At 28.1% G+C, this 13,446-nt stretch overlaps 2 protein-coding genes across 2 annotated transcripts in view; both read left to right on the forward strand.

The window, feature by feature from the left end:
• The window catches only part of LOC123296799 (probable E3 ubiquitin-protein ligase NGR_a03640), a 659,126-nt gene that overhangs the window by 508,223 nt on the left and 137,457 nt on the right, over positions 1-13,446 (forward strand). The window lies entirely within an intron of this gene.
• On the forward strand, positions 1,001-8,432 carry LOC123295032 (fatty acyl-CoA reductase 1-like). Its single transcript, XM_044876234.1, has 9 exons — positions 1,001-1,231; positions 1,431-1,679; positions 2,311-2,462; positions 2,532-2,641; positions 4,063-4,273; positions 5,635-5,862; positions 6,798-6,936; positions 7,007-7,134; positions 8,216-8,432. The coding sequence occupies exons 1-9, from the start codon at positions 1,001-1,003 to the stop codon at positions 8,316-8,318; spliced, it is 1,551 nt and encodes a 516-aa protein (XP_044732169.1). The 3' UTR covers positions 8,319-8,432.

Here is a 13,446-nt window from a genome sequence, read left to right on the forward strand (position 1 = left end):
GGGTGTTCCAAAATGTTTGATAATATATATATATATTGTTGACGATAATATTTTGGAACACCCGCAACCTCAGTCATATATATATACACCTGATAACTTATCAAGGTTTTTTATATGCAAAACAAGCAAAAAATTTAGAAATGAATCTATGAATAATGTTTTTAATAAATAATTAATTAATTAATAAATATATTCAATTAAATGACGAAGATCAAGTATTGTGTGATGTGAATATAAAATTATAATTAACAATAGCTGATAAAATTTTCAATGCACTCAATATGAATGCAACATTGTAATCCGATTTTAAAAAAACGAATAAATTTTATTAAAATAAATTAACATTTATTTTGTATTTATGGGACATTATTAGACCTTACGCGGGATACGGGTTTCGCAGGAAGTAAAACTAGGATGAGTAGCCGCATTCTAGCGGTTTCGAGAATGCCGTAAAAATACCGTAATTATTCGGCTAATAATGTCCCATAAATACAAGGGCTAATAATGTCCCATAAATACAAAATAAATGTTAATTTATTTTAATAAAATTTATTCGTGTTTTTAAACTGGAATACAATGTTGCATTCATATTGAGTGCATCAAAAATTTTATCAGCTATTGTTAATTATAATTTTATATTCACATCACACAATACTTGATCTTCGTCATTTAATTGAATATATTTATTAATTAAGTTACATTAAAAAAAAAAATTATACATAAATTCATTTCTAAATTATCATCCCCACGTTTTTTTTTAATTGACCTTTTATTAAATGTTTTTAGAGAATTTCCGAAGGAAATGTAGTTATTAATAACAACTCTACAATGACATGAAAAAAGAACACAAAAATAATAATTGCAAAACTAAAAAAGAATGCTTGTTTGGCATATAAAAAACATTGACATTCTAGAACAGGAACTGATTCTGATAAGTTATCAGGTGTTTGATAATAATAATTATATTGTTGACGATAATATCGTTAAGTCAAAAAAGAAAATGTTTGTGGAGAAAGTAACTCTATCACAGTTATCAGAGGATGTACCATCAATTAGTGAATTTTATGCTGATCAAAACATTCTGATTACGGGCGGTACTGGTTTAATGGGAAAAGTTTTAATTGAGAAATTACTTCGTTCATGTCCAAAAATTAAGGGCATTTATTTATTATTGCGTTCGAAGAAAAATTATACGGATGAAGAAAGATTAAATAAAATGTTTAATATACCTGTAAGTTTTTATGATATTCCTACGAATAGTAAGGATGCTGGAAAAATATACTGATGATTATTAGGAATGATAGATTTGTGATAAAGCGTAAGCCTGAGGAATATTTAATCACTTATTTTAATTAAAATTTGTTTTTACCTGACATGTTCCACTCCTCTCTGCGAAATATACTTAAGTATTCATTTCAACTTCCTTTTAGTTATTTGACAGATTAAAAGAAGAATTTCCAGATTCAAAATCAAAAGTAAAAGTAATTAAAGGAGATGTCAGCGAATTAGAATATGGTTTATCTGATTCTGATTTGAAATTTATAATTCATGAAATAAACATTGTATTCCATGTGGCAGCATCTGTTCGATTTGATGATTCTTTGAAGGATGCTATTTTAATTAATACGCGTGGAACCAGGGAAATGTTAAAAATACTTAAACGAATGCAAAATTTAAAGGTAATCAATTATAATAAACCTTCAGAAAAATTTACTTCTCCCCCGTTGTAATCAGACCGCATCACTAATAATGAAATCTGACGACTGAAAAATTCTGTCAGTGGCAATATTAAATTCAATGGCTGCAGTGCTTAGCTCACTTAATTTACGTAGCGCTCACTAATGACGTCATGTTTTTACAGCCAAAATTAGTCTATTTCAAAATAATGAAACTGTTCTATCTATTACCGAGACAATATCTCAAATGACTTACTTCGACTAGACATAGCTATTATAACACGGATTTTTAATTTTATCCACAATACCCACTTTAAAGCAGAAAGTGGGTGGTGCTACTGTAGCAAAAGTGTAAGTTTTAAAAGAAAGAAATAAGAGTAAGATAATAATCAAGAAATAAGAGTAAGGTAATAATCATCTAAGCAAGTTCTTAGAGAAGGACAAAGAAGCTCACAATAAACACCTTCTGCTACACAAGCGCCATTCTGCTCAATTTTATAACTGTTATTTTCTGTCTTCAGCTAGATACTTTTACTTTGACCCGTATTTATGATTGTCCTCTTTACCTCTACCCTCCATAATATGACAGATTACTTTTTTGATCGCGAATTATAAAGTTGTTTTCTGTAATTAGGTCTTCCTGTATACGTCAACCACTTATTGTAATATCGATAAAGACGTGGATGCAATCGAAGAAAAAGTTTATAAGGCGACAACGGATTGGAAAACTATGATTAAAGCAGCAGAAAATATGGATGAAATGGTGCTCAATTTTCTTGAACAAAAGTATGTTACTTCTCAAGTTAACTCAAATTTAGCATTATTTATGAATTTAAATAATTCTTATAATTTTAGAATTTTAAACAAGTATCCCAATACGTATACTTTTTCCAAAAATCTTGCTGAAGAACTTCTCTTTGAAAGTTGTGAAGATATACCAACAGTTATTTTTCGACCTACAGTCGGTAAATTTTAAGTTTTTTTTTGAATTTTTAACATTTTTATAGACACTGGTTATGAAACAATGAGCATAATCATTTGATGGGTATGCTTGGCTGTGGCAACAACGCGGGTTCCCAAATATTTAGGAGGTCATACAGTTGCGCAGAGAACTACGATAATATAATTATACTGGGTCTGGGTTTCAGAAGACGTGGATTAAATAGATATGTGTATTAAGAAACCATAATAATTTGTAACAATATTGTTAATTAAGCCTCGTGCAGCCAATATACAGATCGCATTTTACACTTTACATTTGCAGAAAATGTATAAACGAAATTTGAAAAAATTCATAAGATTTCGTGTTTAAATAAAAAACATTTCTTCACATTCTACGAATTTTCTTAAAAAAAACAAAATTATATATTATATATTATATATTATATATTATATATTATATATTATATATTATATATTATATATTATATATTATATATTATATATTATATATTATATATTATATATTATATATTATATATTATATATTATATATTATATATTATATATTATATATTATATATTATATATTATATATTATATATTATATATTATATATTATATATTATATATTATATATTATATATTATATATTATATATTATATATTATATATTATATATTATATATTATATATTATATATTATATATTATATATTATATATTATATATTATATATTATATATTATATATTATATATTATATATTATATATTATATATTATATATTATATATTATATATTATATATTATATATTATATATTATATATTATATATTATATATTATATATTATATATTATATATTATATATTATATATTATATATTATATATTATATATTATATATTATATATTTTATATTGTATATTATATATTATATATTATATATTATTTATTATATATTATATATTATATATTATATATTATATATTATATATTATATATTATAAATTCGAAAGTAAGCATGTTTGTTTGTTTGTTTGTTACGCTTTCTTTTGTTACGTTTAAAACTAGCGAATGGTTTTTAATGAAACTGTACAACTATTGAAACTATTCAATTTTTTAAACATTACCGATTATTGTAAATTACTATGGTTTTAAATATACATCTATTTATCCAAGGCTTACTGAAACCCATACCCAGTATAATTCGGTTATTGTAGTTCTATTTTAATCCACCGATTAATGCATGACAATATGATTTTCTTAATGATAATTGAACGTTCCTCATCCCAGAAGCGCTCAAAAAGAGCCTTTTTATCCGGATTTCCCAGAAGACTAACATGGTAAAGTCTGTTCCAGCTTCAGCTTAAACTGAATTGAAATTTGATTTTTCAATAAAAGTCGAAGATTTTTTTAAATAATAAAATAATTATATTTTGCCTTAGTGGTTGGTTCGGAGAAGGAACCCATGCCTGGATGGATTGATAGCTACAATGGACCAATGGGTCTAGCTACAGGAGTTCAGACTGGCGTACTTCATATACTTTTAATAGACGGTGGTAAGAATATAGATTGGGTACCTGTTGACATAGCAATAAAAGGAATGATAACATCAGCATGGTATAAGGCTTTAGAACAAATTGATCGTAATAAATGGTAATATATTAGAACATTTATGCTATAGATTATCATACTAATTGAGTGCGTAAGCGGATCATTCGAGATGCACGGGATAACTTTGATCCCCTGTATGTTATTTGCACCGATTAATCAAAATTTCGAGTTTGTCAATCCCAAAACTTGTTCTAAAAGTAAAAAATCTTCTATTTTGAATAATTTTATGTTCTAATGACTTCTATCTGAGGACAAATGTTATAGGAAGTTTAGAATTATATTTTTTAAAACCTTTATCTCATACAAAATGGTATCTAGCTTTCTCCTCGATACACTTATGTGAATAACATCATTGAAAATGTATTTAAAAATAAAATTTTCCAGTAACTTTTCTCCCCAGGCTTATCTTTTAAAGCAAAAATAAAAGTATAAAGTCAATGATATTTTCCGACTTGATAATTTTGAAATTTCAATTAAACGACAAAAAAACAAAAAACTGCCAAAAAAACTGTCACTAAACTACTATACATATACAGGGCGTTCTGTTATTAACTGCAGATCGTGGGCCTACAGAATAAGCTCATAAAGACGAAGGAAAAAGTCATTTACCAATTTTGGATCTGAGCCCTAATTTGAGCGCTACAGGTATGACAAAAATTGATAAATTAGTAAATTCACTGACTATCATTCGATAACCAGTAGCCAATGATAATCAGTAGATTATCAGATTAATGTCATTTGATAATATTCAACTAAAGAAGGGGTATCAACTGATTTCAATTGGGTTATATTATTTTGAAAAAAACATTTAAACAAAACTCTTATATTATTTCATTGGTTTGTTCAATTCCCACTTTTTTTTATTATTATATTTTTGCAAGAAAACATTAGATTCTTAGTAAAAAAACAAATAACGTCACAAAGAAGGGGTTTTTTGTTTATTTACGCTAAATTAAAAACATTCTTTTTGTGACGTAATTAGTTTTTTTACTAAGAATCTAATGTTTTCTTGCAAAAATATAATAATAAAAAAAAGTGGGAATTGAACAAACCAATGAAATAATATAATAGTTTTGTTTAAATGTTTTTTTCAAAATAATATAACCCAATTGAAATCAGTTGATACCCCTTCTTTAGTTGAATATTATCAAATGACATTAATCTGATAATCTACTGATTATCATTGGCTACTGGTTATCGAATGATAGTCAGTGAATTTACTAATTTATCAATTTTTGTCATACCTGTAGCGCTCAAATTAGGGCTCAGATCCAAAATTGGTAAATGACTTTTTCCTTCGTCTTTATGAGCTTATTCTGTAGGCCAACGATCTGCAGTTAATAACAAAACACCCTGTATGACGAAACATTACTAATACAAATACTATAATTTAATCTTTGTAGCTTAGTAATTAACTCATCAACTAGTGATTTTATAAAATTCAATAATAACGTAATGTGTGATCTTGGTGTCCAAATATTTAAAAAAAATCCACCGAATCAACTATTATGGTATCCATTTTGTTTTCAAACATCAAATAAATATTTATTTTTGTTTTATTTTGTAACACTGCACTTGATTCCTGCAATATTTTTAAATGTTTTTTTGAAAATAAGTAATCAGAGAATAAAGTAAGTAAAAATTGTATATTTTTAACTAAAAATTAAAAATAATTAATAATTTTGCTGCAATTGTAAACAAAAAAGGTTTTTTGGCGAAGCCGGTAGGAATGCCATATTCAACAAATAAAAGGAATATTTTCCTTCATAACAGATACATGATTCACCAAGGACCATGATCTTGAAAGTTAGTTAAAGGTATCCTCTATTTCGTTACAGTTAAATGATAGAAGAAGATACTTTAATTTAGAAAGGTGTTCATTAGGTAAAAAACTAACATTTTTTGTTAAAAATCTTTTTACCAAATTGAATGTAAAAATTTATCTATACATTAAAATTTTTTGGGATTTTTAGCTCAGTTTGGGCATGATATAGGGTTTTTGGGGTGCTTATAAACAACTTGAAAAAGATCTCAAAATTTAAAATATGGGATCTAAATTTAATTGTTTAAGTAAATTATAACATCCAACTTCTGTGGAATTTATTAATATAGAGAAAAATCATTCAAACCAACAATGTTCGTGTTTTTATTAGAAACACTTCTCTAATTTAAAGTTTCCTTTTCTTACCTGTAAGTTCAAAGTCAAGATCCATTTACAAGAATTTTACATGAAATAACATTTTTCTATAGCTAACTATGGTGTTAAAAGAAAAACCTCATTAGATAGTGGCAGAGGAGTTCCGGAACATACTGTAGACAGCGTTAACGCAATTAATAAAAATGCGACTTTGAGAAAATAATTTTTTTGTAAATCGATTATTAAAAATCGATTTTTTACAAATTTAATAAACCGTTTTTTTTTTCACATTCCTATCAGACAAATTCCACATTAAGTTCTGTTCTTTAAAGCAAAACAAACTTCAAAACCGAGAAATATTATCTGAATATCATTTTAAATAAACAATTCAAACCGTTTTTCAATTCTCAAAAGTAGACATTGTTTTAGTTTATTTAAATTATATCGCCGAGTATTTTATTCAAATATGAAGCTTGCACCGTTCATGTTAAATGAATGGACATTTAAAAATGATAATTTTAAATCTTTACATGCAATATTGAAACCAGAGGATATTGATAAGTTCTCGGTGAGTATAATGTAAAACCACAAAAGATAATTGGAAACATAATTTAATCAATTTTATGTTAAATTTACAGGTAGATTATTCTGGATTTACAATTTCTGATCGATTTGAAATGCAATTAGATGGCACAATACGGTATCTGTTAAAAGATAAGAACTTTTCAAAAGAAACATTTGAAAAACGAATGTTTAATTTTAAAATGTAAGACAATATATTATTTTGATGTACTTGTATATAAGTCTACCATATGCAATCTTGCATGACGCATTGATTACGATCAGCAAATACTCCTGGAGAGACGGCGTTCACATTAAGAGGCGTGTTATATGATCGTAGTATTTTATGATTACGGCCATTATATTGTCATGATTGGTTCCTGCATTACCATAAGAAGATATATTTACTTTTATAAATTTAGCAAATTAAGTAATACTCAAATATTAACTCGAAAATTAACTATTCATGTGTATTGAAATTTGACTTACTTATGTTTGTATAATGGTTATGCCAGTTTCCCAGAATTTACTTACATAGAAAATATTTTTTGTACAATATAGTTGAAACGTCACTACGTCATGCAAGGATTGTGAATGAGTTTAAAATGTAAAAGGACCCCACATCTTTCGTCTGTCCAATATACTTTTTCAAAATGTTAGTTCTTGAAGTTTATAGAGCAAAAGTCCCTATGTTCATAAAGTAAAAAAAAGATTCTTACGTCATGGGGACTGTTGACGGAAGTGAAAACTTAAAACTTTGGAAGAACTGTGTTTTTTTAACTTTTTATAATATAGATAATCGCCCAACTATAGTGTAGATAATTAAAATTTCATAATTTTTAAATTGAAATTATTAACGTTTGTATAAAAAACTTTTATAAATAATAATAAAAAGCAACAACACATAGTGTTATCAAGCGGTCACCCATCCCAGAACTAAGTGATTGGGCGAGAATCGTTGTTTTCAATGTGGTATATATGGTGAATGTGACGGTGACGAGGACGCGAGTTCCATGATTTTTGTTCACATAAAAAGTGCTCAACGTGCCAAAAGAAGTTTTCAGTTTAAAAACTTGAAACTTATTTGCCTATAGTTTACCTGTTTTTTCTCGAATTCTAGGTTAATAATCTCAAACTCCTAAACTTTGTGGAAATCGAGACTGTTGTTTTAGTTTTCAGAACCAGTTTCAGGCAGTTTACCGAAAGCCATTTTCTATAAGAATTGTACGGGGTCCTTTGTTGATATACACATAATAAAAAATTTACAAATTTTTCTTTGCTTACAGAAAATACTATCTGCATATTGCGATAATTAGTCTTTTAATTATTGGTTCTCTTTTCGTCTTGAATCGTTATGTTGGAAAATTTATGTATAAACGTTACTTTTAAATAACGAATTCAATTCAATTCTCATTCTTTCTTTAAAAAATACAAATATTGTACGTCATAAAAAGGGTAGAGAAAATGAAAGGAAGGGGGGAGGTAAGCAGCTATGGCTGGCTTAGTTAGGAACTATCCTAATAGTTAATAGTTAAAATAAAACTAATAATTAAAATAAATTGGTATAATTTTTTTTTTCATCACACGTTTCTCATTTTTCCCAACTCTTTAAAAAAAAGGTTAATTCTTCATAGTGGGGTTTTTGGAAGAAAATTTTGGAATAAAATTTCAACTCAATTCTTTCATTTTTGGAAAACTTATCAGGAGAAGTTGAAAATTTGAGGTTATTGCTGTTTTTTTGAGATTTTGAGGTTATTTTGCTATGTCAGGGTTCCATTGCATTCAAGAAAACGTCACCAAAGAAAACAATCGAGTGGTAAATTGTCTCAAAAACGCGCGCAGAAGATCGTGCGGAATGTTCCGGAATCTGAAAACTGTTTTTCTTTGTTTTTTACAACAAATGAAACCTATTTAAAAATAAAATCAACCGTCTTTCAAAATTTTCCGAATTGATTATCAAAATTCGGCGATTAAAGATGGATTAAAAGCTCAGTTAGATAGCCTAGAAAAAAGAGGTATAATTTCCAAATACGCTGAACCTATTGAGTGGCTAAGCAATCTGGTAATAGTGGAAAAATATGATGAGAGCTTAAGATTATGCCTAGACCCTAAGCACCTCAATGAAGCTTTAGAGCGTGCATTATGTATTATTCTTACACTTGATGAAATACGCTCGAAGCTTCGAGATCAAAGTTATTTTACAGTTTTAGATTTTAAAGATGGATTCTACCAAGTCAAACTAAGTGAAGAGTCTAGCAGGCTGTGTGCTTTTGGTACAGTATTTGGTACCTATATATTTAATAGACTACCTTTTGGGCTGAACTGTGCTCTAGAATTTTTCAAAAACTGAATAATGATAATTTCGGAGACATAGAGGGCTGTATAGTGTATTTCGATGGCATGATTGCTTATCTATGGGGATTCTCAAGAATCACATGATAGAGCTTTGAATAATGTCATTCAGCGTGCTAGACAACTCAATGTAAAATTTAATAGTAACAAGATTCAATATAGAGTAAATGAGGTAAAATGCCTTGGGAACAGGTTCAACAGTGCAGGAATGCAAGCAGATGAAAGAAAAATTCGTGAAATTTTAGGCCTTAAGGAGCCAAATAATAAAAAAGAATTACAAAAAATCTTAGGTATGATCAATTACTTACGTAGCTAGATTCCTAATATGTCGACCTTGTCAGCTCCTCTCAGAGAGCTACTTAAGAACAATATAGTTTGGCTGTGGACCAAAAAGCATGATGACACTCTGAAGCGAATCAAAGCTGTTATCAACTCGCCACCTGTCTTGGCTAATTTTAGTGAAAGCATACCAATAACTATTCAAACTGAAAGCAGTCAGAGTGGGCTTGGCTGTTGTTTACTGCAAGATGGCAGACCTGTTGCATACACTTCACGAGCACTAACGGACGCTGAGTGCCGGTTTAGTCAGATTAAAAAGGAATTCACAGCAATTTTGTGGTCGTGTACAAAATTTCACAATTTTATTTATGGTCGGAAAATCAACGTGCATTCAGATCATAAGCCACTGTCCTTCTATCAAAAAACTACCTACAGCAGACAGTTAAAGACGACAATTAATCACCGAAATAGTTCGTTCCATAAATATGACTACGGATAATCAGAAATGAATTGTGTTTTTCATTGGAAGCGCTGGCATCGATTTTATTGTCCCTACCATGACTACGCACACAACGAATACGATATATGACACGTGGTAACATAACCATACAGACATACATTCATTGTACCCGGTAATCAAGCATGTACTGAACAGGTCAATAATAAACGTGATTAAAACTAGTATTTTCTTTTAATGATTGTCCCTAATTATCATACAACAGTACCTATATACTTTTTTATAATCGAAAAGTTATAAAATAATTAAGTCAAATGTATATTAATATAAAATGTATAGTTATTTAATTAAATACCTTTTATTATCAATTATTCATTACTTTGATTATTTTATTTCAGAAAAACATTTATTATTATCTTTTGAATAAAAACCGGTATAAATATAATCAGGCCCGTGCACAAGAATTATTCAAGGGAGGGATTCAAACTTCTGTTCGCCTATTTGGTCATAAAGTCAGTAAATACAAGAAGTTCTTTTTTCGATTAAGAGAATACACTGAATTAGGCCAACATGTAATATTCAGTCAATGTTTCTCAATAAGTTAATTCTGCGAGGTACAGATAAAAACTTGTACAAAATTCTGTGTGCATCGACCTCTAAATAGCAATGTATCTTGAGCGAGGACTACATCATTTAGCCGATCTTCAGACATTGTCGATCTAAGGTATGTTTTGAGATGACACAAGGTTGAAAAGGAGCGTTCATTCATCGCTGTTGTTACAGGCAAAACTGCCAGACTGCGAAGCATTTAATATACTTTCGGAAAAATCGTCCAAGATGTCACTGGAATCAACGTGCAAAATAGAATATTCTAGTTCAAGTCGAGCAAGAGTTTTCATCAAAATTTTTCATTTTATTGAGACAAGCAAAATTTGATAAAATTTTGCGATGATTCAAAATTCAATCTATAATCTTCAACCGAATCAGTTTGTACATTCGAGCATTGAGTCTGTTATGACGCGAACCTTGGCTTCTGCAATTCTATATGGTTCTAATTCGCTCATGGTTTTGAAAATTTTCCTGAAATTTCCAGGTTTTCTGTTTGAAGTATTCGACTTAAGTCACAGAATGTACCGAGCTCAAAATATGCATAGACATCTGATTCGTCAGTGGAAATGCCTTTCATAATTGGGTGCTTTTACAGGACTATATTGTTAGTTCAAAATTTATGTGGAGAGATTCTCAATGGGAGAGGTTTTGACCCAGAAAGACCCTTCCTTGCGCACGGGCCTGAATATAATAGAAAAAAATTAAAAACTACCCTTGTTGAAAATGCCCTAATACTAAAATATAATTTAAAAATACTTCGCCTAATAGATCGCCCAAATTTTTTGTTAAATTATTAAATGATTTGCTGTTCATTTTGTTCATTGATATGAGAATATCAGTTCTGTGCTGTATGGCTATCTGGCTATCTTTTTCTACTTACATGACGTAAAAAACAAACGATTCCGTAATCAACACTGTCTATACTTGGTATTCCAACATTTAAGTCAGTCAATTGTTTGTTTTTACTTGTTAAAAGTACTTAAGTAAGTTTAATTATCTCTAAATCTTGTAATTACTCGGACTTTTTACCTAAAATTAAAATTTTGGATTAATTCTGAAAAATTCTTCTTCGAGAGTCTAAAAACTGCAGTCTTCAAATGATTAGTAAGTTTTACATATATCATTCCATACTATTTCAGAATTTTTTAGACTTCTTCATTCTTCTAGAATGTTGTGATTCAGAACACTGCAAGGCTTAATTAGACTATTGACAGAAAATATTTCCACCAATATTTTCATCATCTCTTCAGAAGCAATTTCGTTAGAAGAAAATGCTTATTGTTGTTTTACAATAAATGAAAAGGAAATTTTAAAATTTTGTACTTAATTGACATTCCAAAATATTTTTAATATTAAATTTCTTTTTTCATTCTGCATACCTGCAATTGCATCGAAGAACTAATTTTATAATTTAAAATAGGTAATAATATTTTTATTATTATTTTTTAATTATGTATATATTTAAATTAACAAAATATTCAAATGTCAAGGCTTAAATCAATACGTAAATTGCGATAGTAAATAACATTAGTTATTTGAATTTATTGCTAAATTATTAATGGTTCCTTACAAATTGGTTCAATTTTAAGAAAACTATTTCCAATAATTCGAGAGATACTTACATGTTTATGGCTAGTGGCGTGTTTAGGAATTTTGACTGTAAAAATTTATTAATTTTCTGATTTTTATCTCATTTGAACATTGAAAAAAGTGTATTTTATCAAATGAATAGGCTTTTGTTCACTAAGAATAAATCGTTTGAATAAAAGTTTCTAATGATTAATCATAATATATAGATAACAAAACACAAATTAATTTTAATAAGGATCATTAATATTTTAGATAATAATTTTCATAAATCTATGCATCCAGTCACGTGACAGCAAACACAGATCAGATGTACTTTTATGGTACTACGTCACATCATATGAAAGACTTTGTAAGCTCACAAATACAAACACATATTCGCTTCGAGTGTGACTGCAGCGCCACACAAAACATGAACTACGGGAGGCTGTCAGAGTATGTTTTTATATGTATGCCTATAGCAAGAGACAAAAATATAAATAAATATTATATGTAATAATAAAAAAAATTTACATAAAAATATGTGACAATTTTACAGTGCTTGTGTCATTTTTTTCACTAGTTAAATGAACCAAAAACAAGTAAGTGTAATGCTAGAAAATAAAGAATGTAGTAAACAGTAGGTTAAGTTGCTTGAAATTTATGTCAAAGTCTAAAAATAATAGTAAAATCTAAAAATAATAATAATACTAAGGAAATAATGAAAACAAAAAATAATTAAAAAGTCGTCTCAATGGAATTAATAAATATTTGTTTAATTTATATAATTTTTTATTATTTTTAGATCATGGATATAATCATACGAACAGGATTTCAGGCTATCAGTCAGCCAAATTCAATAATATTTGTTCAATTTGATTTCTTATTTTCATTTCTTATTTTGAAAAATAATATTTGTTCAATTTGATTTCTTATTTTCACAATTTTTAATGCATTAAGTTTAATTAATTCGTGTTTTTCAATAATTTTAATTTGACATTTCTCTTACATTAACATGTAAAGAATTGCAAATTAGTCATAACAGCCTCCTTTAACTCCAAAATTTTTCACTTAAAGCGCTGGCATCGATTTTATTGTCCCTTCCATGACTACGCACACAACGAATAACATATCATTATATATCGGCATTGTTTTCTTAGTATGCCAATTTCGGGAGGCCACCATGGAGGTTTTGATTTCTCCTTGGTTATCTTTGTTGGGCTTAGCTTAGAAACATTATACTAATCGTTCAGT

This window comes from Chrysoperla carnea, chromosome 3 (genome assembly GCF_905475395.1).
Source record: "Chrysoperla carnea chromosome 3, inChrCarn1.1, whole genome shotgun sequence".
Taxonomy (NCBI): Eukaryota; Metazoa; Arthropoda; class Insecta; order Neuroptera; family Chrysopidae; genus Chrysoperla; species Chrysoperla carnea.

Excerpts from the sequence above, each read along its gene's own strand:
- LOC123295032 (XM_044876234.1), top strand. The coding sequence starts at position 1,001 with ATGTTTGTGGAGAAAGTAACTCTATCACAGTTATCAGAGGATGTACCA. Across the intron at positions 5,863-6,797 it reads ATAAGTAATCAGAGAATAAA|TTTATTTAAATTATATCGCC; the intron begins GTAAGTAAAAAT and ends ACATTGTTTTAG. Across the intron at positions 6,937-7,006 it reads AGGATATTGATAAGTTCTCG|GTAGATTATTCTGGATTTAC; the intron begins GTGAGTATAATG and ends TTAAATTTACAG.